The sequence below is a fragment of the Piliocolobus tephrosceles genome, chromosome X (assembly GCF_002776525.5).
Source record: "Piliocolobus tephrosceles isolate RC106 chromosome X, ASM277652v3, whole genome shotgun sequence".
Lineage (NCBI taxonomy): Eukaryota > Metazoa > Chordata > Mammalia > Primates > Cercopithecidae > Piliocolobus > Piliocolobus tephrosceles.
In genome coordinates this window covers 1271726-1298622 of record NC_045455.1, presented here as the reverse complement: position 1 = coordinate 1298622, position 26897 = coordinate 1271726, and the positions used below count along the sequence as shown (strand labels likewise).

Below are 26897 nucleotides of genomic sequence, written 5' to 3'. Positions count from 1 at the left end.
GGTGCGTGGTCCTCACAGGTCAGGTGTGCTGTCCTCACAGGTCGTGCGGTCCTCCCAGGTTGGGTGTGCTGTCCTCACAGGTCGGGCGTGCAGTCCTCCCAGGTCGGGTGCGTGGTCCTCCCAGGTCCACCTGTGTCTGTGCTGCTGGCAGCTCATGGGTCCTGCGGACCTTCCCTCCTCCGCGGCCACCTGGGCGTGGCTGCTGGTGGATCTGTGGCTCTGGCTGCACGTGGGGCAGCCTCTGTCCAGCCCTGTCCTGTCTGCTGCTTGTCTTCCCTGTCCCGAGGCAGTTTCCCCGGAGGGAAGCCCCGCGCTTCCACCTCCGCCTGGTGCCTCGGATGTTTTCCCTGATCATTGACTCGCAGAACATTCCCGCCGCTGTTCTTCCACAGCAGGCAGGAGTCTGAGCTGAGTTCAGAAGGGAACAGACACCATCTATGAGTTTATTCCTGAAACCTGTGGAATGTAGCTGGGTAATCGGGCAACCGTCTCTTCTGCGTAAAACACAGAACAGAAAAAGGAGGTTCACGTGTACCCGAGTTTGCATTACAGATTTTTAAATGCCAGCTGTGCGGGAATTTTTGTGCTCAGTTTGAGACATTGGGACCGACGTTCGTTGTGACCGAGAGCGTTGAGCAGGGCCAGTGTCAAGAGCGGGCAGAGGGTTGCAGGCAGACAGGCCCTGAGCCCATCACCGCGCCGCAGAACTGGTGGTGGGAGATGCAGCCGGGAAACGGGGGCGTCCTGCCGTGCTCTGGGGGGCTGCTGCATCTTCTGTTATGTGGTAATAAGAAAATTTAGTGCTTGTATCTTTGGGGTTTGAAGTGTTGGCACGCAAGAAAAATGAGGTGTGTTTTCTAAAACTCTTGATTTGAAAGAGAAAAAAAAGTACATAAAAACGAGATGACTTGGACTGTTTTCCCCAAACAGATATTTGGAAACTGGACATTTGGGACGCTGGTATTCACTGTGATGGTGTTCACAGTCACACTGAAGGTAAGTGGTCTCGCGCTCACATTCCTCCCCCAGCCACAGTGAACCCCTGCAGGGTAGGCCTCACCCGCTCTGAGCTCCCTGAATTGTAACTCCGTACCCAGGCTGGAAGCCACTCTGCACGCAGCTCAGGCCGGCTCCTGGGGCACCCCCGGGCATCGTCTTGCTGTTTAGACAAGTAATGCACAGACTCAGTACACCCTGCCACCCCGCTTGCAGACCCCAGAGCGACACCGAAGGTAACCTCAGGAGCGAACTGCTGCTTCGTGAGAGAATTCAGAAAGAATTCAGGCTAGAATTCTTTTCAGTGGCAGGTAGCCCTCCCCGCCAGCGCCATCAAAATACATTTGAATTGAAACAAATTAATGTATTTTGGAAAATTTTACTCTTTTTAAAGTCCAGTGAAGTTCTATACAGACTGTGTATCATTATGAAATCTCAAAACCTATCAGACTGAGTCTTAAAAACTGATACCGAAGCATTCCTAAGGTCATTTTCTTAGATAGTGATATAAACAACACCTGACTCTAAAGTAACTTTCTGGCCAGGCACAGTGGCTCACGCCCGTAATCCCAGCACTGTGGGAGGCCAAGGCGGGTGGGTCACCTGAGGTCAGCAGTTCGAGACCAGCCTGGCCAACATGCCGAAACCCCTTCTGTACTAAAAACAAAAAGTAGCTGGGCATGGTGGCGGGCGCCTGTAATCCCAGCTGCTTGGGAGGCTGAGGCAGGAGAATCACTTGAACCTGAGAGGTGGAGGTTGCAGTGAGCAGAGATCACACCACTGCACTCCAGCCTGGGCGACAGAGGGAGACTCTGTGTCAAAAAAATTTTTAAAAAGTAACTTTCTTTGGTAGTGACATAACACCTTAATCTGAATGACTTTCTTCGGTGGTGATATAAACAACACCTTGGTCTGTGGCCCCCATGCCGCCATCTGGGAAATGCATCCATGGCTCCCTTCCCCGGGACCCGGGGCTGTGGCGTCCCCAAGTTCTTCCTCTCCACGGGCAGTGTGAGGTGTGCCTTTGTCTTCCTGAGCGTTTTTGTGCGGGCATTGGGCCGTCACTGCTGGGTCTGTGTTTGGTTTAGTCTTTCATCAGCCCCGGCTCTCTGTCCTGCCCATCACGATCATTCTGACTGCTCGGGTGACACCGTTACCTGCCCTTTTTTTCCTTTTAGCTTGCGTTAGACACACACTACTGGACTTGGATCAACCATTTCGTCATCTGGGGGTCGCTGCTGTTCTACGTCGTCTTTTCACTTCTCTGGGGAGGAGTGATCTGGTAAATATCTATAAGTAGCTGATAATCTGATAAATATCACGTGATTGTTATTACCTTAATAGTCCTGCACTATTTTTTTATCAAGGGTTGAAGACACATTTTCCGTGCAGCCTCGTTGGTTGGGGCCAGTGTTTGTTGAACGTGTACCGTGTGCTGGGCGTCATGCGGGGTCCTGGGATACAGTCGGGGGCCAGACACGGGGGGAGGGCCTGCTCCTGTGACTTGCACCTTCAGGGAAGAGAGAGACTAACTGGTAACAGCTTGTGACGAGTTATCTGGAGGAACAGCCAGGATTCTACACCAGGGGACCTATGTCAGATGAAAAGGCCAGAGATGACTTCTCAGAAAGTCATTTGAAACCTGTAAGAAGAAGAAGACCATCATCCCAGCACGTCCCCGCTGGTGACTGCCTCCCACAGCGAAGCACCCGCCAGGCGTTCGACAGGTCCTGTCTCACTCTGTCCTCACGCCTCACAGCAAGATGGGGCCCAGGCATGGTGGGGCTGGACCTTGCGCGCAGCAGCCTGACTCCTGGGGGAGCCTCTGGTTCGGGGGAGCAGCAGCAGGCACGCCGTCCCGGGTGGGAGGAGGTCCTCGGTGAGTGGGAGCCGTGGCCGGCGGACAGGGTCCTGGACCAGGCTGCAGAGCAGGCAGGGTGGCCTCCTGGACCGCCGGCCGTGAGGATCCTGGCTTGGCCCGGACCAGGCTGCAGAGCAGGCAGGGTGGCCTCCTGGACCGCCGGCCGTGAGGATCCTGGCTTGAGGCTGTCATGGTCAGTCAAGTCACTGGAGGGCTGTAGGCAGAGCACAGCAGCGTTCGGTGGCTCTTTTAAAAACCCCACGGCGGCTGCATGTTGAGCTGGTGAGAGCGACATAGGCAGGGTGTTCAGAGACTGTTGCCGTAAGCCAGGAAACTACGCAGGGTGGTGGGCCCAGGACCGGGTCCCAGTCTCAGCCCCCGCGCAGCAGCGTCTGCCACAGCCCTCTGCAGACCTGGGGTCAGTCGCCGGCCTAGGGAAAGCCAGCGACCTTCTCGGGATCCCTCAGGGCCCCTGACCTGGGCCGAATTCTCAGCTCAGGAAGCATCCCTGCCTCTTACCTCGTTCAGCCAGTGGCCCCTGGTGGCCCCGGGTTGCATTACACAGTCCCAGAGATGAGATGAGAGCCGAACTTCCAGGAATCCAGGAACTTCCAGGATTTCAGTCACCCTGCCAGCCCCAGAGAACCTGCTTGGCTCTGGAGAGCCCAGCCCAGCTCCAGAGAGCCCGGCCATCCTAGCAGCCCTGAAGGCCGTGACTCTGTAAGAGGGAGATTCCATCCCAAAACCTCTCTGACCAGCTCCTGGGCTTTGGAACCAAGGAGCCACAGCCCGCCAGCCTTGGTAGAACCGTGGCCGCTCACATTGTTTCCCGTGTCTCTGACGTGCTGGGAGCTCACCAGGTCACCACCGCTTGGTGATGAGACCCCATCCTCCCGCCCACCACCAGCGCCTCGTGGTGCCTCCAGCCCCGTCCCAGGCCTGCCAGGGACGTCCCTCCCGTTACCCACCACGCCCTGCTCCCGTTGCCCTCCTGTTGTCCACACGCCAGTCTCACTGTGCTTCCTGGAGGTGGGGCCCTGTCTCTGTGTCTCTACCACCGTCCATAGTGCCTGGGATGTGAAAGGCGACCAGGAAACATTACTGGAAGTCACGTGTAGACGTGGACCTGTGGACTCAGGCTGGCCGTGTAGACGTGGACCCGTGGACTCAGGCTGGCCGTGTAGACGTGGACCCGTGGACTCAGGCTGGCTGCAGGTCACCAGTCCCTGCGTCCTTGCCAGCCTCCCTCATGGAGCTGACACAGACAGCTTTGTATTATCCTCTTTCTTGGGAGAGAAGTCATTGCTTGCTCTGTATTGACGACCAGTGCTCGGCACGTCCTTCCCATCCGAGACTTCGAGATAGAAAAACATCCCTATTTCAATCCCTTTGTTTTTTTACTTCTGTGAAACTGAACTTCAGAGACTTCTGTGTTCCCTTTGAGATGACTTCATAGAATTCCTTCTCCCATTCCTGTTACCCCAGCATTACCGGGAGGTTCAGCATTTGTTTTTTATAAGATAAGCTCAGAGCAGGCTCCGTGGCTTGCCAAGCGTCTCTCACTGACAAAAGTGTGAACTGCCAGAACAAACGCCCTCTCCAGCGTGGAGAGAGGCCGGCCCCAGGGAGTACCTGCCTCACCAACGGCTTTTCTTCCCTGCCCCTCAGGCCATTCCTCAACTACCAGAGGATGTACTACGTGTTCATCCAGATGCTGTCCAGCGGGCCTGCCTGGCTGGCCATCGTGCTGCTGGTGACCATCAGCCTCCTTCCTGACGTCCTCAAGAAAGTCCTGTGCCGGCAGCTGTGGCCGACAGCAACAGAGAGAGTCCAGGTACGGAGCTTCCCCAGCGGGGCAGGGGTGCTTCAGGGCCCTGGCCTCGGGACTAGGAAATGACCACTTTGAAAGATAGTGTGAAAGGTTTGGATTTCATAAAACGTGATCAGTTCAGGTATCACTAATGAGTTTCTTAATGATACATGATTTTAAACATCAGGTAAATTTGAGATGGCTGATGTTTAATTTTATGTTTCAACCTAAACATTCAGATTAAACAGTAATCTGAAATAAGACACAAATAAGCGAAAAAAGACTAATACAAAATGCAAATTATTTCATGTAAATGCAACCCTGTTTTAAAATTAATCATTACTTTAAAAGGTTAAATTACGTAATTTTTAAGGATGGTAAATTTGGCTGGAAACGGTAGCATCTGTATCAGGAGATGCTGGTATTGGTGGGGCTGTTTATTTTCCACATTCCCAAGTTTTAGTCACAAGCAGAATTCTGGGTGCGGGGAAGACATGACGATACCAAGTGCCCCCCCCAGGTGCAGAGGGTTCGGCAGGTGTGAGGACTTGGCCTCTGGCCCCCCATCCTTCTCAGCAGCTGGGCTCTGGCTCCAAGCTCAACCCCAAGTCAGAGGCAGTGACCACGTCCCCTACTCCGCTGCTTTACCAGGAAGCCTGCCTGTCCTCGGAGGGCCGCTGCACCTGTCACAGTCCCTCGGGACTCTGTTAACAATGCGGGTTTTCAAGTTTCATCCCTGGAATTTATGATCACCCTGTGAGGTGGGGCCTGGACTGGGCAGTGCCGAAGCCCGGTGGGGAAGCGAGGGGTGGGAGGCCCCCGGCAGTGGCCGCTCCTTCAGGGTGTGAGGCCGCCCAGGGTGGACACAGCGGTGCAGTTGGGAGGAAGACGGGAAGCGAGGGGCCCGGGGCCCCAGCCCTGACTCACTCACGCAGCTCAGACCCTTGGGGGCTGGCTCCCAGCAGTGCTGCCGTGCTGGGAGGGAACACAGGTCGCCCTCCCTTAGGGGCGCAGCCCCACCCACCACCCACCTCTGACAAGCAGAGTGGGACCCTGGCTGGAGAGCTTTCTTGGGACGTTGGTGCCGATTTAAAAGGTTGAGACCGGTGCCGCCAGTTCCCGGCACTCCCTCCTTCACGCCTCCTGCCACAGTTCGTAAAATCAGAGCGAGCACAATTCGTGGTGAAGAGACCCCCACTCAGCGTAGTGAAAATGTCCACACACAGCCCCACTGACTCAGGTACCACGGCAGGAGAAACGCAGCAGAACCTGCATGTCAGCTGCTCTGCAGGGAGAGGAGCCAGTGGGAGCAGGAGCCAGGGCCCAGGTTGAGACTCCACGGCCCCCAGTGCTTCAGGGGAAACTCGTTGCCCCCAAGCAGCCACTGCCCAGCCCTGCCTGTGGCCCAAGAAGCAGCTCTCCAGTGGTACTTTTCTGTAAGCACGGTCTTTGGTTCCTGAGCCCTTTAGCTGTGCAGTTCCACAGCGGGCACACGTGTTCATGACAGGGCTCTGTGCATGGAACACGTGTTCATAACCACATCCCATACATGGGGACGTGGCAGACACGCATGTCACAAGGACACAAGGCACAGAGGAGACAGCAGGGCTGTGGGTCTGACCCTGAGAACAGGTCCAGCTTGGGGGTGTCTGCTGGGCCCCTAGCTGTGGCCACAGTGGTGTGGCTTGAGATTTACGAGAGTCTCGGCCCCACCTGGCCCCTGGGTGCGTGTGGCTGCAGAGGTGCTTGGTCAGAGATGCCTGAGCAGGCAGGAGTTGAACTCGGGGGGTCAGGACGTCCTCTCCCCACAGAAGTCTGGGCTCTTGCATGACAGTGTGCACGCAGCCTCCAGAGTCGGGGCTGTTGAGGGCCACGCCCCCAGATGCGTCTGACCACAGGCCCTCTGCTCTGCGGCACATCTCCGGGGTGGGCGGGTCTTGGGGCACTTTGGGAATGCCGGTGAGGACCCTCCCCGCCCCACCCTTTGTTCAGGAGCCCGTTTTGCTGTGGGTCTCTGCATCCCACAAAAGCCTCAGCAACCCTTGTGAACAGCCACACCGTGGGACCTGCAGAAGGCATAAAGCAGGGAGTGGGGGGGGCTGGCGGGTCATGGCGGGGGGCACCAGTGTCCACCTAGAGTGGCCAGAAGAACGTGCACATGGTGGCGAGCCTCTGACTAACTCAGCTCTGTCTCTTGTTTCTTTCCTTCCTGTTTCCTTCCGTCTTCCGACCACTTTGCCTAAATCCCCACACCTTGTTCACACACCCCTGTGTGCGTGGCCGCTGACCTCGGGACTCAGACTAAGAGCCAGTGCCTTTCTGTCGAGCAGTCAACCATCTTTATGCTTTCTCAGACTTCCAGCAGCCTGAGTTTCTGATGGAACAAGGTGATGCTCCTCTGCCTTCCGCACGCTTGGGATGGTAGACGCGGGGCAGCAGGGCCATGCCCGTCACCAGAGCCCCAAGTCCACGCACTCCCACGCAGTATCCGCTAGGCGTTGGGCACGACAGCCCCACGTCAGGAAGCCCCACCACTTACTTACACCTTCACATGCACAGACTGATCGTGAGCTGTGCTTTCCATCAGTCACAGTTAACCAGGGTTTCTCCCTCAGTGTCCAGGCAGCCTCAGAACCCACCTGTGAGGGTTCAGACACAGGTGACAGCGCAGAGCCGGCCACATGACCCCTCACACAGGTGTCAGAGAGGTTCCTATGTAGGAATCCTAAGCAGGAAGGTGTGAGAGTTCGCAATTCACAGGTCATCCAGGCCCTGAGCTCACATACCCTTCCCTCCGCAGCCTGTGGAGTGTGGATCACAAGGCCTCCTCCCTCACGCACCCACTTCTGTGCCCCTCTGCAGCTGGAAAGACTGAGGACAGCTGGGATAACAGGTTTGCTCAGGACCCACGCACATTTCAGGAAAGGGGAGCCAGGCTGAGCCACGCAGCTGGAGACAAAGGGGACAGAAGCGTTTGGTGTCAGATGTTTGACCAAATTCTCTTTTTACTGTTTTTTGAATGAAGACCTCTTTGAAAGCTTTCTATTAATAATATGCTTTAAAAATGACAACCCTGGCCTTTCTGGGCAGCGTAGAGGCATTCCCATGCCATTTTCCTGCGGTGGCATCCGTGGTCAGAGCCGAGATTGCAGGGGCCTGCGTGCCGTCCTGAAGTCGCGTTCTGTCTTTCAGCCGTGTGCTCCGGCACCAAAGCCCGCATTCACACGTGCCTCCAAATTAATGATGCTCTGAAAATGCGTGTTTGGTATTTTACTGTTTTACCAAATGCAGCCTAGAAAAATGCCCAGAGCAGAAAAGGGCTTTTTTTCCCTTTAATAACAGCATCTTCTATATATTTTAAACACGATTTATAACTGACAAAATGGTCCTTTTTTAAGTCCAAGCAATTAATAGGAATCAAAATTTTTCTAATTTAGTGTCATCAGAATTTGTTAGATTAAATTGCAGAATTTCGTCTCACCATTTCTGTACTTGAAAACATTTGGGATGAAATTATTAGGAACACTTTAATAACTCATAGGAGGTCCTTATGAAACTAATTAAATTATGCCAACTGTAGGCTAAAAATATGCATTCTAACTATGATGTAGTTTGTTGAGAGCTGGTTTGCTTCTGAGCACGTGCAGAAGCTGAGTCCGGCTGTGTAGAGACAGTGGCACAGAGGTTCGTTCTCCTGCCGCCTGCGAGGCCTCGGGCCCTGGCGTGACCCCCGCAGGCAGGGCCGGTGTCCGCACCTGAACACAAAGCGCCTGCAGCCAGCACGTGCCCGGCACACACAGGAACACACCGTGGTGCTGAGACCACCTGCACTCCGCAAAACTTTGGAGGAATAAACATGTCAGTCGCCCTCACGTGGGGCAAATTTTACTTCCAGAGGATGGCTTTGTTTTCATATGTTCCTATGGAAAAGAAAAGCATCACAGGCCTGACGTATATATATGTGCGATTCGCACATATATGCCTGTGCTGGCATCTCTGCGTGTCTGCATGCAGTTCACTTCTCCATCACTGTCGCCGGGAAGGGTGGCAGCCTCCTCCTTTGTTTCCTGCTGCTCCTCACCTGGGCGTCTGCCCATTTGGACCTGCGTTTCCGCACTTCCAAGCCCGCAGTTCTTCAGCTCCCACTCTTCCCGCATTCCTTGAATAAGGCTGGGCTATAAGATCTCAGTGGAGCTCTGTGAGCACGTTGGCCTCAGGACACTCTGCTGCAGGGCCCTGGCAGAGCGGCTCCTGGGGCTCGCTGTCTGCCATGGAAGTGGGTGTGTGGCTGAACATGTGGCTCCAGGATTCCAGAGGTGCCCGGTGGACCTTCCGGCTGAGGGACCTTGGACCCTCTGCCTCCCGCAGGGGCCGTGGCCTGTCCCTGAGCCTGTCGCTGTCTCTCAGTTCTGGGCTTGGATCCTCCTGGGAGCGGCCCTGCTGGGACGGTGTTTTCCCAAGACGCCCCTGAGCCCTTGCCCTGGCCGCTCCGTGGCACCCCATGCAGACTCCAACAGAGGCTTAGAGCCTCTTCCTGCTGGGGTCCCACGGATGGTGCAGGCAGAGGCCAGAGCGCTCCTGGCGCTCGTGGTTGCCGGCTCAGCAGCCCCGCGTGGCCCATGTTGCTCAGTGTCTTTCCTCGCCTTGCAGAGGGGCGTGAAGCACAAGGCTCCAGTCCAGGCCGCACAGAGCAGCGACGGGCCCCTCCTGAAGGACCTCCTACGGCGGCCAAGGCGCAGTTAGCTCCACGCTAGGTAACTGTGCGGCTGCTGCGTGCCGCCCGTGTGCTGTGACTGTCAGACCTGTTTTTCCTCCAAAGTTTTGCTGTGCTGTGCTGTGCTGTCTTTGATAACAAAGGTTCACGGTGAAAAAGAGCAGCTCTCTTTACACACACATGCATTTGCTGTCCCAGGTAAGTAACACGCCTGAGGGCACGCGGACCACACATGGAACATGCTGTGCACACCCACACACGTGCACACTCCCCCCGCACATAGCACGCAGCCTGACCGGGCCCAGCTTCGTCAGATACAGGCTCACAGTCCTGGTCCTTGGGGGAAACGGCTTCACCTAAAAGGCCTCTCAGGAAGGAGCCTGCTTTGAAAGCAGACGTGGATATCGCGTGGTTTGTGTGGAACTGGAGCCCAGGCAGTGGGAGTGCAGGTCGTCTGTGTGCCAGCCGGAGCACGTAGCTTGTCGCCTCTCTGACAGACATGGAGGCCACAGAGACACCTGCTCCTGCCAGCATTTCCGGCACTGGAAATGCTGGTCTAAAAGTGGGCTGACCCGGGGACGGCCCCCCATCAGACAGATGCGTGCTGCCAGCCTCCTGCCGCTCCCCTCGCTGGTCAGACCTGCAGGGCCCTTGCACGTCCGGGGCCCCAGTGGGCTGTCAGAAGCCATGTAGGCCCCATCCATGTGGTGACACCCAAGGCAACATGCCAACAGGACGCAGGCCGAGCATGTCCAGTTCTCCATCAGCCCAGTCCCTGCAGGGTGGGGACTGCCCTCTCTGGGGCACTGAGTTCGCCTTTTGTTCGAGGGTCTCTGGGTACTGGTGTGGCATTCGAGCTCTCACTGCACAGGAAGCCAGCTAGAGGGAGGAAGCTCATAGGTTCCTGTCCATGGCCTGCATCCCTGGGGTCCCTGGGTTCTTCCCTGGGATGGTGGGACGGGGACGGCCACTGTTGGTACCGAAAGGGAGAGGCACTCATTCCTAGACAGAGACCCCTTGCCTCCGTGTGGCTTCTCCAGTGGGGTGGATCCTGCCCGGCCTGCCCCCAGGATGAGGCCGTGTCCTGAGCTGAGTCTAGCAGTTCCCACAGGAGGCGATGGTAGTGAGTGCATCCCAGAGTGGCCCAGGTCACCCCAAGCAGCCCTGTGGGGATCCCTGAGACTGACCATGTGTCTCGTTCTCTCAGCAGAATGGGTGCGCACAGCCTCGGGACCGCGACTCAGAATTCACCCCTCTTGCCTCTCTGCAGAGCCCAGGCTACCAGAGCACCTGTCCCTCGGCCGCCTGGTACAGCTCCCGCTCTCAGCAGGTGACACTCGCGGCCTGGAAGGGGAAGGTGTCCGTGGAGCCCTCACCCACCCTCAGTGGTTCCCGTCACCACGGCAGTTCCAGCCCGAGTCACAGCTGCCCTGGGTCCCGTGTGCAAATGCTCGTGTGATGGATGGTCCTAAGCCTGTGGAGACTGCACACGCCTCTTCCTGCCCCCAGCAGGCAAGGAGGGGGGTCACAGGCCGCCTAGACCCAGCGCTACAGTTGTTGAGCCACACTGGTGGCCCCCGGGCATTCGGCTCGACTCAGAAGGGACATCCTGCTGACGCACCCTGTGTGGTGTCGTGCAGAGGCCGTTCCCCCAGGCCCATGTCTTCAACCACCTACCATCATCGGCCTTTGCTGTCGCTGGGAGAGAAGAGCCGTCCAGGCCCCCGTGGTGGCCCACGTGTGGATACCTGCTGCTGTTTCCTGCTTGCCCGGCCGCCACCCATGCCGTCCATAGGGTGAGGTGGAGCCGTGGCGGTGCGTCCTTTCCTCAACAACCCTCCAATCCTCATGCTGTGGGAAGGGCCGGGTCACTCGGATACCGTCATCCCTGCGGACGCACGGCATGCCCTGCTCATCTGGGAGCGGCTTCCCTGTGGTTCAGTCCAGGCCTGTCTGCCCTGTGTGTCGGGGCCCGCTGAGTTTCGGTCTCCCCATCATCGCCTCGTGCAGAAAGCAGTGCCATGTGGGAGGACAAGGCCACGCCAGTGGCTTCCAGCCCTGCAGCACAAGTGCCAGGATGTCCATCGGCCACTCACCAGAGCACGGAGCTGTCAGTCCACTGTTACAGGAGCATGTTGATTTCGCGGGTGCGAGGGCCAGGAGACAGATACTTGACTGATAGGCAGACATCCTTTGTCCCCGTGGAGGGGTCACCACCAAGGTGGTGTTGGTGCCCTTGAACCTGTCTCGGGCTGATGGGGGCGGCCCACAGGACAGGGGTGGTTCCCAGCAGGCAGCACCGCACCTCCGCCCGCCTCCCACACTGCAGCTCCGCCCGCCGGGCTCTGCGTCCCCTTGTCCCCACATCCCCACGTCCCCACGCAGGGCTCTCCTTTGTCTTGGGATTCTGTCCAGCGCTGCTCTGGGTGGGTTAGCAACCCAAGGGCTGCTGTGATACAAAGTCCCTGTTGCTCTCTGTACTGGCATTTCTCTTTCTAGAAATAATCTTTGACGTAGCCTTAATGGTCCTTAAAGAAGACATTTCACCGTGAGGTTTGGTACTGCTGCCTTTCAGGAAAGTACCAGATGCTGGAGGAGGAGCCACGCTGGCCACGCCCGCCCGGAGCCATGCTGGCCACGCCCACCCGGAGCCACGCTGGCCACGCCCGCCCGGAGCCACGCTGGCCACGCCGTCAGACGGGCTCCGGCAGGCGAAACCCAGAGGGTGTTTCCGAGGTGCTCGACGGTAGGTGTTTCTGGAAGCTCAGATTTCACCATTTGATTGTATAATCTTTGACCTGTACAATATTTGTTTGAACTGAAGGATAAATTGGCGGTAAGAACAGTGAACACAGTGGTCGGGATAAACTACGGTGACAAATAAACACCACACCAAAGATGAGGGTCGTGAGCAACCCGCTTGAGCAGACAGCACGGGAGGACTCCACCCTGTCCCGAGGGCCTCCTGCGGCCGCCCTGGCTTGGCAGCCCTGCCCACGCTACCCCCGCAGACGACGGTGTGTGCATCTTTACAGCCCTTTTTAAGAACCCAATATGGGCATAAATGTAATACCTGTATGGGGGGCAGATTCTCTGTATGTTCAGTTAACAAATTATTTGTAATGTATTTTTTTAGAAATCTAAAAATTGCCTTTGCACTGAAGTATTTTCATAGCTGTTTATATCTCTTTTATTCATTTATTTAACATATTGTCTAATTTTAAAAATAGGTTTTTAAAGCTTTCATTTTTAAGTTTATGTAATTTTGGCCACTTTACATTTAGATTCTGGTGAGAGTTTTGACTGAATGTTCCAATCTCTGATGAATGTGAATTTTCAGATTTGATTTTATTCTCTACACACACCTCTTCCTTTCTTGGTATTTCTGGTGGCAGTGATTAGTTCAACAGCATATTTAAGGTACGATAATTTGCTATACTTTTTCTTTACAATTTGTTGCAATTTCCTCTGCTTTCTGTGTTTCATTGTTAATTTCCATCCTTCAGCCTTAAAAATAGAAGATTCTCACGTGAAGGTTTAGTAAGCTGGGTCCCAGCTCTGCCTGTGTGGAGATAGTCACCATGTACCTCTGACAACAAGTCTTAGTGTGAAAGTCACTAAACTTTTGCACACTCCCAAATGTCTTTTAAAAAATTGCTTGGGAAATTATTAAATGAATGTACCTGATCATTTGAAATCGATAAGGGGCATGAGATAAAAACTAAAAGACTCAGTGAGCGACACTGAGATAAAAACTAAAGGATGAGAAGACTCAGTGAGCGACACTGAGATAAAAACTAAAGGATGAGAAGACTCAGTGAGCGACACGGCAGGGTCTGCACACAATTTTCCACCTCACAGTAGTTAGTATTTACTTGCCTTAAACTAACTTTGAAGCAAGTAATGTCAACTTTGAGCACTCTGTCGAGTTTTGAAAATCTTATTTGCTGCTGCACAGGTTAATAAATTATCAATTTGTAATTCAGCATGTTGGTCAGACACAGTCGCTGATTCACACCCAGTCCCTGCCACAGACCGTGTCAGACAGGCACAGTGGGCCTGCTGCATGTGTGTCCCGGGCTCTTGGCTCCACGTTCACTCATAACCATGTCCACTTGCAGGCTTGCATACGGGAACACATGCATACACATGTACATGTACATACCACAAACATGCAAGCTCCTGCACACATGCATGCACACAAACATGTACACAAGTGAGTGACACGTACACACGTGTATGTACACCAAAGCATGTGTGACATACATGCAGTACATGCACATGTGTACACATACCACAGACACGTGTGCATCCTTCACACAATGCATGTGCACATACCATGAATGGTGTAAGTTCCTACACACGGATGCGTGATACATGCATGTACATGTAAGCACACATAGAAGCTCCTACAGGCTTGCTCACACACACGTGTATGCACACCAGAGAGACATATGAGCTTCTACACCTGTACACATGCATACACACACATGCACATGTACATTCACTACAAACATGCAGGCTCCTGCACACATGAGCACACATGCACATGTACACACCCCAAACACGCACAGGCTCCTACATGCACATGCATGTGTACACCACAGACATGAGTTCCCAGGCGTAAACACGTGTGCACACACAATACGTGAGCTCCCACACATGTACACACCATAAACATGCAGGCTCCCGCACACGCCAACACGCACACACGTGTGCACATGTGCCACAAGCAAGTGCACACTGTCCTGGTGTCCTGCACTGCATCCTCCTTCCTGAGGGCCCCTGTGAGGAGCCTGTGGCCGGGCATGGGAAGATGGGGCTCGTAGCCCACGCCTCCCTGGGATGCAGAGTCCCCTCCTGGCAGAATGTCGAGGCTTTGCAGAGCAGACCCGGGGGTGAGGTCGCAGCTTCACTTACACCAGCTGCTCTGTGGGCAGTGCTTGGTGCCCTGGACAAGATCCTTTCCCCTTCAGGGAGGTCCAGCCCCACAAGCCGAAACTTGCCTTTGGTTCAGCCCTATACCAGGTGGCCACAGCAGGACTGGCCACGCCCATGCCGCACCTCATCCCTGCACACAGGAGCACGGCCAGTCTTCTGCCACGAGCCAGCTGGGAAGGGCCGTGGCCTCCTAAAGCCCCAATCAACCCAGCCTGTGTCTGAGCAGATGGGGCGGACAAGCAGGCCACAGCGCCTCGAGGGAGGAGGCCAGATGCCGCAGCTTCTCCAACAGGGTGACCATCCGCTTGGCTTGCTGAGCGTTTAAACAAATGTTTAGACAGGGTGTTGTGACTGCTCTGAGTTAAGCCTTGGCCAGGGGTCCGGTGCCGTAGCAGGAAACCTCCAGCCTTGTTCTTCAGACCACTCAGCTCATGTGTTTTGCACTGACTAGTATTGAATAATGCAGCCACTTTTATTTAATGTTAATGTTATTTATTTGGCAGCTCAGTGTCTAACGGCTTGATATGCAGGTCCTTGCATCCTACATTTCTTTAGGAAGTTACCCATTTGTAACTTTAAAAACAGGAAAAATGTCAGTTGGCAAATGCAATCTTTTTTTTTTAAGCTAAAGGCGGGTGAACTGGAATGAAAATCTTTCTGATATTGTGTCTATAAGCAGCTTTGACGGGGATGTGTTAGAAGTGTCATGAAAGTGTGATTCTACTTTTGCAGAAAAAATCTAAAGATCAATTTATATAGCTTTATTTTTTACTTTATCAAAATATACAGAATTTTAATATACATATATTGTGTCTGACTTAAAATTATAATGTCTGCGTTACCATTTAAAATGTCTATTCATTATGTAATGTAATAAAAGAAGGTCTTCAAAAATGTATTTAATAGGAATGGTATCCATAGCTGTCATCATCATCAATACTGGAGTTTATTTTTAAATAATTAAACATAGTAGGTGCATTTAACATAAATCAAGCCTCCACGCAGTAACATTTAACTGATAATTCATTAATCTGCTTTGAAAAGTTAAAATATAAATTAAACCAAATCTAACATTTCTGTAAAGTTTATTTTGTATGCTCCTGTTTTTAACTTTTATTTCTGTAGATAAACTGACTTGATAATATTATATTGGACTTTTCTCTAGATTATCTAAGCAGGAGACCTGAATCTGCTTGCAATAAAGAATAAAAATCTGCTTCAGTTTCTTTATAAAGAAAATCACATGAGTGGTGTGTACATTTTCTGCTGTTAGAAACTGGACAGTCAGAACACTTCTGCAGCGTGCTTCTGTGTGGGATGAAGGTGACAAGCCCGGTGTGGGTGGTGTGGGCCCGCCCTGGCTGTTCCCTCGGCCGCCACCCCCCTGCAGGGATACCAGGTGTGCCAGGTATGGGGCCCTTGTGCTGACTGCCCTGGACTCCAGAGCCTGCACAGGACTGGGTTTCCCAACCTTCTGGTCCGTCCCCACCAGGAGCTCCTCCCTGACCTCTGCCAAGCCCCCACCTGCCACCTCATTCTTGGGGTCTAGGTGCCCCCTTTCCATCCCAATTCTCCCTCTTGACCAAACCCCAGGCTCCTTCAGGCCTTTCAGCCTCCTGAGCTCTGTTGGCTGAACCCAGCCTTTCCCACTCTGAAGTAGAGGGCATTTCCCTGCCCCCTGCCACTCCCAGCCCTGGCAGAATTCTGAGTGCTGCCACGGAGCCCCCGGAATGCCCCCTGGGCCAGAGGCCGTGGCCTCGTCCCAACCCTGACCTCGTCCTCTCGAGTCCCCACCCGGCCTGGCCATGTCATACTCTGCAGTTTTGTGTCTTGTCTGGAAACACCAACTTCAAAAACAAAACGCCACCAGGGTCCAACTCCTGGGATCCCGGCTCCATTGGGGCGCCTGGAGAGGGGCCTTGGGGTGAAATCTAGAGCATCCCTGGCGGCTGGTGCCTGAGTCCCACCTGGCCACATCTCCTCTCCCTGCTCAGCCACCTGCTTTCCACAGAGTCTCAGCTCAGGGCCACCTGGGAAACACCCCGGGGGGGGACAGCGGGGTCCCTGGCTCGCAGGCTGGAATTCTAAACATGGGACTTTTGCTGGCTCCTGAACGCCACAAAGTCAGGGGCTACTTTTCACAGGCAGCACACAGGCAGTGCTCCAAAGGCATCTGTGGGGTGAATGAACCTACAGCTGCCCTGGATTCTCCCCGAAATGCTTTCCTCTTGTTTCCTGGTTTCTCTGAAATGCTTTCCTCTCGTTCCTTGGCTTCTCAGCATCTTCATGTGGGCTTATCTTTACCTTTCCATACTCCAGGTGTCCTTGGGGTATCCTCAGGTGTCCTCGGGGCATCCTCAGGCATCCTCAGGTGTCTTTGGGGTATCCGCAGGGGTCCTCGGGGCATCCTCAGATGTCCTCAGGTGTCCTTGGGGCATCCTCGGGTGTCTTCGGGGCGTCCTCAGGTGTCTCCAGGGTGTTCTGGCATCCACCAGCCCGCCCAGGGCATCCATTGCTCCCCACGTCAACTGAGGGCTGTTCCATGCCAGCCTCGTTCTCTCACCTGGGACAGGATTGCTGGGAGGGCTCGGGGGGATGGGGGAAGGCCAGCCACGCCCAGAAGGGCTGGAGGGAGAGTGAGGCCGGCATAAAATGGCCCTCAGCTCATGTGGAACCACAGATGCTGGCTTGGGGCAGCCTCCAGGCTCTGACAGGTAGGCTGGTGTGTTCGGGTGTCCTCCGGTGTCCCGGCAAAGGGGACATGCCAGCAGCACCTGGGATGGAGAGAGATGGAGAAGGAGGATGGAGCCCGGAGAAGAAATAAAAGTTGGAATCAAAAGTTGTTTGCTAGGAGAAGAAGAGCCATGTCCCTGTCTCCAAAGCGTGGGTGGAATACGTGTTTCCTGTGAGCGCACTGCAGAGGCCGTCTGTGCACTAACCCCCGGGTCTCCCTGGGTGTGGAAGCCCCGCCCCATCCTCTGCCTGCATCTCCTCTGGGCGCTCTCCACGTGGCACTGGGGTCAGGGCCTGCCCCACTGACCTCCTTTTAGCTTGGTCCCCTCTATGAAGACCCCGTCTCCAACCAAGGTCACGTTCTGAGGCACTGGGAGTTAGCACTCCAACATCTCTCTTTGGAAGCCACAATTCAACCCCCAACACTCCGTTCTGAGGGTCCATGGAAACGCCTCGTCCGGCCTCAGGGCGGTCACACCTGGGAGCAGCCGCGGCAGCCTGCAGGGCAGTGGCCTGCGGGTGGATTCGGGCCTGCGTGGAGGTGGGGTGGGGTTGGAGGGGTGTTTAGGGCCATGGCTGCTCTTTGGATGACAACCTGGAACCCACCAGGAGAGCTCACTTGCCATCGGTCCGAGTGGCTCAACCTGGGTGACTGCAGTGGACCGAGAGGGTCCGGGGCATCCCCAACCCGCAAAGGCATCCAGGAAGCCACGCGGGGCCCCTGCTCAGGGCAGGGCAGAGCCAGACACACGGCAACAGGCAAGCCGCCCCACAGAGGCTGAGCCGAGGCAGCACGCATGAAGGGAGGGCTGAAATCAGCATCTCACTCATCTCATGGCTTCCTGACTTCTTAAGACATCAGTGTTTAATAGAAGAGCAGGCCGTGGCGGGCAGGTGACCCCTCACTGTCGCCCTAGGGGGAGGGGCGGGCTGTGGCGGCCGGGTGACCTCTCGCCGTCTCTGTGGCGGCATCACTGTCTTCCTAACGGCCAAGTCGGCCAAGTCATCGGAGCAGCAGGAGAGTCTCAAACAGAAACCCTCCCTGACCCTCCCAGCCCGGCTCGGCTCTTGTTTCTCACCTCGTTTTAGCAAAATTCTCCCCAAAAGGTGGCGATATTTGTTGTCTCTGTCTCCGCACACACCCACATCTGCCTCCCGCTCCTTGGACGGCTCCTGGGCCCTCGTGGGACGGCTGGGCCCTGTCTGGCTCTGCTTCCCAGCGGGCCCTGGCGCAGGCCACCGCCCCACCTACCCTCCTGGTCTGCGTTCTTTGCCTTCACAGCATGAATCTCACCCCGATGGGAGGCTGTGTCTGTGTTCATTAACCTATTTTCTGTCTATTTTTACTGAGACGTAAGCTCCAAGAAGTGAGAGACTTTGCCTTGCTCCAGGCCGAGCCCTGCGTCCAGCACGGGGTGTGGGGTGCAGGAAGGACTCAGTGACCATGGGGCTGGCTGGACACAGACACAGGGCCCCTGCCCGGCTTAACTTCCCCGTGAGGATTCCAGGTGCTGGGTGCCAGTAGGCTGTAGCCAGCCAGACCACCCTGGCCAGAGGTTTCGGGACAAGGACTGGCTTGTACAGCTGGAGCCCGTGAGGCAGAGCTGGATGGCACCTGGGCACTGAGAAGCCAAGACCTCGGCGCCTTCATTCTGGAGGAGGGGTCGAGGAAGGGACAGTACCGCTGTCTTGTCTAGGCAGGGTTTGTGCAGATTTGGGGGCTGGAAGAGGCCAGGGTAGGCCTGTCCTGCTCCCTCCAGCCACCCCGAACTCCAGAAGGACCAGGCCCGAGTCTGCCTGCGACGTCTCCAGCACAGGAGGACAGATCCCGAGACAAACCAGGTGGCTACAGGTTTACAATGGGGCCCCGTGGTCTTTTCTCTGTAGGTGGGAGGACGCTGTCACCGCCTTCCTTGGCTGTGTAAGGCGAGCGCAGAGGTGTCCTCCACCTGAGATACGATCACCCCTTTTCTTTCCCTCTTTGTGGGAGCTATGCTTTCACATAAAGCGTTTAATCTCCAGTGGTAAAGTTTCCAACACTAAGTCGAGAAATTGGAACAATTTGGAAGCAGATGAACCCTCCTAAACTGCTTATAGGACACAGTGACCACACGGAGATGCCCTGGCAGGATTCCAGCCTTTGGGGTCACAGGCATGGGCGCCACGGCTTCCCAGGTGCCTGATACCTGAGCTCGCTGTGTTGCACGACTTACGTGGAATCCACAGAGGCAGGCCGTACTCCCCCCATCCAAGTGCAGAGCCCAGACACGTGTGCGGAGTCTGTGGCTGTGGTACAGTGCGGCGTCCGTCCGGCTTTCCCCTGCAGCCTCAGCTCCTGTGGGATCTGCTGGCTGGTAGGCCGTGACACCCTGATGGGAGTTCTCCCTGAGGTCTCTGCTCCTCCCGCTGCGCTTGCAGCGAAACCTGTTTGTGACGTCATCTCCTTGTGCCCCATTGGGCTTCTGAGGCTGTGAAAGCTGATGGAGCACAAAGGCCTTGCCTGGCCCTAACAAGCTCGGCCCCAGCAGGACACCGCGGGCAGCCTGTGATGCGCTGCTCTGGGCCTTTGTCCTCGGCTGAATTAATTTCCTCTTGAATTGCCTCAACTTTAGAATGCGCCCTAGCCTTTTCTGAAGGCACACACGTCTTGGGGTTTTGTCCTCTGTATTTTCGCCGCATTGGTTTACTGTGTGCCAAGGCGGAACTCTTTCACGGAGAAGACGTTCTGGCTTCTTGTCTGTCTGTCTGTCCCCCGAGGGCTGCGGGCCAGCTCCATGCCCATCCACGGTGTGCAGGCGGAGACAGCTTTCAGGATAGCAGGTGGAAATCCCTGCTTCCTGGCAAAGTCCATTCCAGTGTGGTGCCTACTGTCCACGCATCTGTGGGTTTGAGCCTGCACCCTGCACAAATGTGTGAAGCGGACTCGTGGCTGGCTGGGGTCACTGCCTGTCCCCTCCTTTTCCACAGCTGCGGTGCCATCTGCTTGCACGTCCTGCAGGAGATCCTCAGGGCGGGTTCCCACAGGCAGCCTCCCTTTGGACTTTCATTGCTCAATTAAATGATATTTAATTCAGCCTGTCTGACAGTCTGACAGAATGTGCTATGTTACCAGAGGGTCTTTGATGCCAGCGTGAGAAAGGGGGCGTTGGTCTCCAAAAACAACCAACAAAAAACAGGTAAGAAACACCATGTGGGCCCACTCTGACCTTTTTAACTGGCACCTGTGAGAAGGAAAGCCTGTTCCAGTCCGACTCTCAAAGCTCCTGAATGCATTGCTAGTGACAAGCCCTTCCTGTCTCCGGGGCTAATTATGTGAAGAAATGTTACTGGGTTGAAGGAGTTCCTTGGGTTTAATTTCCTGTCACTCTCAAATCATCCCTCCTCCTTCCCTGAGCCCAGCCTCCCCTTTTCCTGCCCATGCTGGCAGGTTCTGGCCTTCCCTGGACCCCTCTCCTGTCCCCTGCACAGGTCTCTGCAGGGCTTCTGCATGCTGGGGAGGGCGGGTTCCCCAGTGGAGACACTCCCCGCGGGTCTGAGTGGAGCCCGGGGTCCCTGCACGGTCACCGATGCTGCTGCTGCTCCAGGGAGCGGACTTGCAGGAGCAAGGATCCAGTACCCGAACGCAGGTGTGCTCCCCCAGGAGAAATTCTGCAGCCAGGCGTGGTCCACACACCCTCCTTCCGGTGCAGGCACCCCCCTCCCGGAACTCAGTCTGTCTCTGTGTATCACACGCCTGTCCTCAGTGTTCTCACCTCAGGTGGGCACAGCGCGGTGGACTGCACTTCCCGCTGCCTGCTTGGTTAATGTTTATCTCCCTCTTGCCAGAGCTTTGTTTTCATCTCATTCAAACAGGCTTCCTCTTTTTACCCACTAAATGGAGACGTTTTAAAGCTCCAACTGCAAGTGCTAAAGTCTGTAGCTGGGTCTGCATCTTCCATGATTTTACCTTTTTATGTCACTTCACTTTTTTTTTTTTTTAAGTTATCAGTCAGTTTCCACTGAACGTTAGAAGACACAAGAATTAAATGGTGGAGTCTTTTATAGTTTTTTTTTTTTTGCAGACAACTTCTGCTGCACTGTTAGGTACCACAGTAAGGCCGCGCTGGCGGAGGCCAGTGTCCTGTGCCGTGACCCACAGACCAGCGGCTCCTTACTCACTCCAGTACTGAGCAGTGAGGTGAGTTCTTGTCCCTTTCTACCCTAGGACCTAAATATGGGGTCCTAATTTCTGCTGCTAACCTAGTTAGCTGGTAATCTGTCTTTGGTACGCTGGCAGCTCTGTGTGCACTAACCTGTGGGCCCCAGGACGCTCTGGGACGGCTGCGGCTGCGCAGATGAGAACACAGGCCAGAAGCGTTTGTTAGTGGCTTATCTGATGTCACAGGCTGGTCAGCTCAGCTAGGCCACATTCCAGTGGCCCCAGCCCTGTCCCACGTGCGCCAGCTTTCTCCTGGGAAGCTGCAGGGAAGGGTCCAGCTAGGGCGATCGCAGCTGGGTCCCTGTGGGGCTTCAGAGTGGACACAACTTCCCTGCCAGGGGACTTGGATCCAGGGGGGCAGGTGGGACCCCGTTTTACAGGTGAGCCCAAGGAAGTGAGTCCTGGGCCCCAGAAGACCTCCGACCCGTCCCCTTGTCCAGCCCTCTCCCCTCTGGGCGGGGCCGAGGGTGACCCCAGGTGGCAGGAACTGCACCCCTCAGGCACGACCCCGCCCCGCTGCCCCCACAGTCGACACCCCCAGCCCCCATCACGCCCCCACCCCGTCGCCCCCTCCCCCGTCTCGGGCACAGCGGGGAGGGGTAGGAAGAGGGGGAAGCGTGAGGAGAGCAAGAGGTGGGGAGAGGGGGAGGGGGAAGGGGGAGGGGGGAGGGGGAGAGGGGGGAGGGGGAGAGGGGGAGGGGGAGGCTCTTCCCACGGCCCCGCCTCGCCGCCCTTCCCCCGCCGCTCTGGGCTCTGGCCCCCGCCCCGCCCCGCCCCCGCCTCCGGGCCCCTCTCCGCCCCTCCCCCTCCAGCCCTCCGCGTGCCCCGCCCCGCCCCGCCCCTTCTCCCCCGCCCAGTACCGCGCGGCCCCGGGAGGAGGCGTCAGGACGCGCGGACACCTGCGGGGCGCGGAGCTCGGCGGACGCGGGAGGGCAGCACCACGGGCGGCAGGTGCGCGCGGGGCGGGTCCTGGAGGGGACGCGCGGGTGACGGGAGGGGGCGCGGGGCGGAGCCGGGCGGGGCGCGTTGCGGTCGCTCCCGGAGCGGGGCCGTCTCCCCCGCGCCCCGCTCAGCCCGGCTGGGGACAGGCGCTGGGACCCGGCTCGCGGTCAGGGCGGCCTGGGATCGGCCCCCGCGGCCGCTGCTCGGTGTCCTGCGCTGGGAACCTCGAGGCGCCTGGGGTGCTCGGAATGGCGGTGGAGGAGCCCCCGCGAGTGTCCCGGCGCCCAGGCCCCTCCGCATTGTCACTGGGGGCCTCACCTCCCGGCAGGTGTCAGCCCCTGGACGCGCTTCTGCCGACGTTCCCTTGGGCACCTCGTAGGCCACCCTGGGAGAGCGATGGGGGCCAGTGCTCAGGACGGCGCCTGGGGACAGGGCTGGAAGGAAGGGTAGCTTGGGGTCAGGCTGGGGTCGAGCCCACATCTGGTGGCTGGGGACGGGCTGGGGAATGTTTTTAGGTAATCTGGAGCGGAGGGTAGCCTGGGGTCGGGTCCACACCTGCATCTTTCATCTGCCTGCTTGTCCCGGGCCAGGGTCCCCTTGGCCACAGATCCCCAAGCGGACAGCGGGAAGGCCGTGGACCGCGGGCCGGGCAGACTCCTCCTAGGAGCCCTTTTGACCTGGCTTGGTTGCGGTGGGCCCTCTGTGGCTCTTCTCCCAGCTGCGGGCCCTGGCCTGGCTTCAGACCCTTATATAGGATCCTGCCGGAGGGTTGGGCCAGAGGGGGCTCCGGAGCCCAGGCAGGCTCACTACCTGGAAACTCCCGCCCGGGGGCGTGGCCCGCATGACCCTCACAGAGCCGGGACCTTGAAGGGGTTAAGGTGGCCCGGGCCGCCCAGGCAGGATGTGCCGGCATGGCTGTGGGAGGCCCCAGGATGTGTGGCCACGGGGACCAGCACGGCTGGCCACAAAAATAGAAGTGAGGTCCCCAGGGCTGCAGGCTGCAGAGTGTCGGTGTGGCCCCTCCCTGGCAGGCAGGAGACCCACATGGCCAGGTGGGTGCTGGGTGCTGGGACTGAGGAGGAGCCCCTAGTCCTGGGGGGTTCCTAACATGCAAACTGTGGAGCGAGGGGTCCGGGGCTGGTGGTGAGAGCGGAGTGCACACCCAGGCATTGTCAGTTCTGCAGCCTCCATGGGTAGCTGGGGGGACAGGACACCTGGAGCCTGCCGAGCCCTCAGCCCTGGCGGGGGGGGGCAGTGAGGACTCTAGGGCCAGCTGGCAGCTAGGTGGGCAGGAGACGGGGGTTTTAAGGCTCCCTCAGGACTCTCCTTCAGCCCTTCCCCATCCTGTGGGGCTGGCCCCGCCCTCCCAGGTCCCAACTTCACCAGTTTGTGCAGGGGTCCCGGTGTCCCCGATTTCACCAGGCTGTGCAGGGATCCCATCGTCCATGGCTCAAACTTCCACGTTGGGTCTCCCCACGAACCCCCACACCGTCTGTGAAATGAGGGAGGCCCTTCCCCTGGGGGCCTCACAGAATTGCTGTGAAACCTGAGATTGTGGGAAACTGCTGGAATCCGTGAAGGGTCTGCAACGTTAGGTGAGCTTAGGAACCTGCAGGCTTTGGCAGGGACCCCATGGCCCGCCTCCCCCATCGCTGTGCTGACTTCAGGACCTGCAGGCACAGCCAGGTGCAGGGGGAAAGGGGCACAGTCATCACCCTCACCAAGGTGATTGGATTTGCTGCAAGATGAAAGGGCTGTGTGCAGCTGCACGTCTGACCTTCTCTGGAATTCAGGTCTCTCCACCGCCCTCCGAGACCCCCTCCTGAGGTTTCCCTTTAACTGGTCCTGGACTGGGTGGTCCCAGTCTGCACTGCTGTGGAAATGCACCCTTGCTCACATCGAGGACCCCAGGGAAGACTTTGGCTGGAATCTGAACGTTTATCTTGGAAAGGCAGCCTCTTGGTGACCCAAGGTCCCTTCAGAAGAGAGGCCCCCCTGTCTTTACAGCCATGTAATTTGCGTTTGTAATGTGGTGGGAGAAGGCCTGCGATTGACAGAGGGCGTGGAGGAGATGAGTGGTGTAGATAGACTGGCCAAGAACACCACCGGTTGGCAGCCTTTTGTCACCAGTTGAGATGATTTGGGATCATTTTCGGAGGCTCCTGGAGCAGCCATGGTTAGCACTGTGACCAGAAGGATGGAGTTGTGAGGTTCCGGGTGCAGCCCAGCTTTCTGTTCAGCCCACCCCCGCTTCACTGTCTGCACTGGCTCCCAAGGACACTGCGAGACTCTCATGTGGCAGGTGCACGGCTCTGGGCTGCATCTTGGTGACAGGAGCCCCTGGCATCCCAGTGCAGGTTCCTGGGCCCCACCACAGACCTTCTCACCTCACAGAGGGGGCAGGGGGCTGCCACCTCCGGCGGGAACCAGGGGGGTTTTTTTTTTTTTTTTTTTTTTCCTGAGACGGAGTCTCGCTCTGTCACCCAGGCTGGAGTGCTGTGGCCGGATCTCAGCTCACTGCAAGCTCCGCCTCCCGGGTTCACGCCATTCTCCTGCCTCAGCCTCCCAGTAGCTGGGACTACAGGCGCCGCCACCTCGCCCGGCTAGTTTTTTGTAGCTTTTAGTAGAGACGGGGTTTCACCGTGTTAGCCAGGATGGTCTCGATCTCCTGACCTCGTGATCCGCCCGTCTCAGCCTCCCAAAGTGCTGGGATTACAGGCTTGAGCCACCGCGCCCGGCTCAGTGGGGTTTCGAGGCTCCAACTTGAGTCACCAATGGATTCCCTGTGGAGGGTCCTTCAGAGGACAGCAGGGCACTGGTCAGGGGCATGCTGGCTGGGAGCCCACCCTGAGAGAGGCCAGGCCGGTGGAGCACAGGGCCCCAGCTTGGAGTGCGGGTGGCAGAGTCTTTAGCGCATCGCCTGCTGGAAGCAGCAGTGGCACTTTGAGAATTTCAAGTCTTATCCAGAGGCCTTGGTAACCTCTCACTCACATGGCCTGTTCATGGCAACCCCCTCTTTGGGAAAGCTACATCACCAGGGTCACTCCTGGCTTCCTAAAGTGAAGCTCTCTGAGCTTTCAGCCCACGGTAGGATACGGGACACTGTATGGCCACTGAGAAGCTTTTGGACATCTGTGAGGGCCACCATGGTGAGAACACAGTGGTCAGGAGCCCAGCAGGAACCAGACTCGGTGGAGCATCGGGGCTGCCCCGGCCGGCTCTGTGGGGTTCACAGGAAGCCCCACTCCTCGTCCTCAAGCATGCCCAGGATCTCCTCGGAGCCCTGAAGGGTCGTCACAGCAGGGACAAAGATGGCTCAAGCGGCCACTAGAACGGGAGCTGGGAAGCTGTGGGGCATCCCGGATGTAAGATGTAAGGCCCTGTGGGGGCCATGCAGCCCCGCCTGTTGAGAACTGAAGAGCATTACTGACATTTCCATCATGATGTAAGAAAATCAAAGCAAATCTAGTGAGAAAGTGATGCGTGGAAACCAGACGGGGTAACCGTGTTTTCTTCGCAGTCTCCATCTTCACTTTTCATTCCTTAGAGAAACAGCAGAAAGAAAGCAGGAACACCTGTGGGGACAGGCCGGCTTCTGTGCCCAGGTGGGCGGACTAGAGTGGCAGGTGGAGCCCGGGTGAGGGCGGCGCTGACTGGCAGTGGGGACCGGAGTGAGGGCCGCAGTCAGGGGTGTCAGCCCAGCACCCGCTCTGTGCCAAGGCCTAGCTGGCCTCTCACCCTGCAGCAGCAGAGACAGCCCTGGAGGTGCCGTGTGGCCCATCCAACCTCAGCTCCAGCCCCAGCCCCAGCCCTGACCCCGCCCTGACCCTGGCCCCCGCCCCAGCTCCGGGCCATGGCTTTGCAGCCTTCACTCTTTAGGGAAGCTCTCCCAGCTCCGCCTGTCCTGGGGCCGTCGCCCCCACCTCTACACCACGTTAGTATTAATACTGGCTATTTGGAGTTGACGCAGTGTCGTGAGTGGCAGCTGTGCAGCGGCGGCGGGGACCTTCCTATCTTCAGGGCCCAGGGCCTGGGATGGGATACACCGTGTGGCGGAGAGCTCACTGCTTCCCCTACATGCCTGGCCCAAGGAATGTCCGCCCAGTCCTCAGCGGCTTCCCCCAGCATGGACAGGTGCTCCACGGCCTCTGATCCTCTCCGTGCACTACCCAAGCTGGGTACGGGGCATGAGGTGGGCGCCTGCTTGTTTTGTTTGCTTGGAGCCTGTGTGCAGAGGAGGCCGCCTGCCCCCTGGGGGTGCCCACACTGCTGCTGAGTAAAGGAACCATCCCTGTGAACTGAGCTCGGCCGGTGCTGGAACTGAGTCCAGCTCTAGCCTTTCACCACTAGCCACTCACAGCCTCCCTCAGGCCCACCCTGCCAGACGCGGCGGCAGCAGGGGTAAGGCCCACGGCCATCCAGGCCCTGCTCCTCCTGCCCCAGCATCCTCCACTCCCCCATGGTGCCCCCACCCTGGGACCCTCAGCACTAGCCTCCCCTCCTCCGTTCACTATTCCGCTGCTTGTGTCACTTCACCAGCTATTCGGGCTAGAAGCCCAAACAGCCTCCCTGCCCCTTAAGTCCATGCGTCCCCAGCTGCCATCATCTCCAGAGAGACTCTTCTTGTCCATCACAGCCCTGCCTCCCGCTTCCCTCTTCGGGATCCCTCCCCATCGGTCACTTCGGGATCCCTCCCCATCGG

The 26897-nt window shown here is 57.0% G+C and overlaps 2 protein-coding genes across 11 annotated transcripts in view; both read left to right on the top strand.

Moving 5' to 3' along the window:
• ATP11A (ATPase phospholipid transporting 11A) overlaps nucleotides 1-15556 on the top strand; it is a 185964-nt gene extending 170408 nt beyond the window's left edge. The window contains exons 26-30 of one of the 10 annotated variants that reach the window (XM_031934964.1): nucleotides 931-996; nucleotides 2175-2278; nucleotides 4526-4691; nucleotides 9318-9421; nucleotides 10652-15556. In XM_031934964.1, the coding sequence (XP_031790824.1) occupies nucleotides 931-996; nucleotides 2175-2278; nucleotides 4526-4691; nucleotides 9318-9410 (429 nt within the window). In that variant the 3' untranslated portion in view covers nucleotides 9411-9421; nucleotides 10652-15556. Of the gene's footprint in view, nucleotides 1-930; nucleotides 997-2174; nucleotides 2279-4525; nucleotides 4692-6967; nucleotides 7055-9317; nucleotides 9422-10588 lie in introns of those variants that run through there. The other 9 variants (XM_031934969.1, XM_031934967.1, XM_031934966.1 and 6 more) reach the window with 9 other exon arrangements.
• Nucleotides 15557-23177: 7621 nt separating this feature from the next.
• The window catches only part of LOC116418596 (guanine nucleotide exchange factor DBS-like), a 149393-nt gene continuing 145673 nt past the window's right edge, over nucleotides 23178-26897 (top strand). The window contains exon 1 of the mRNA XM_031934985.1: nucleotides 23178-23247. Coding sequence (XP_031790845.1) covers nucleotides 23240-23247 — 8 coding nt within the window. The 5' untranslated portion in view covers nucleotides 23178-23239. The remainder of the gene's footprint in view (nucleotides 23248-26897) is intronic.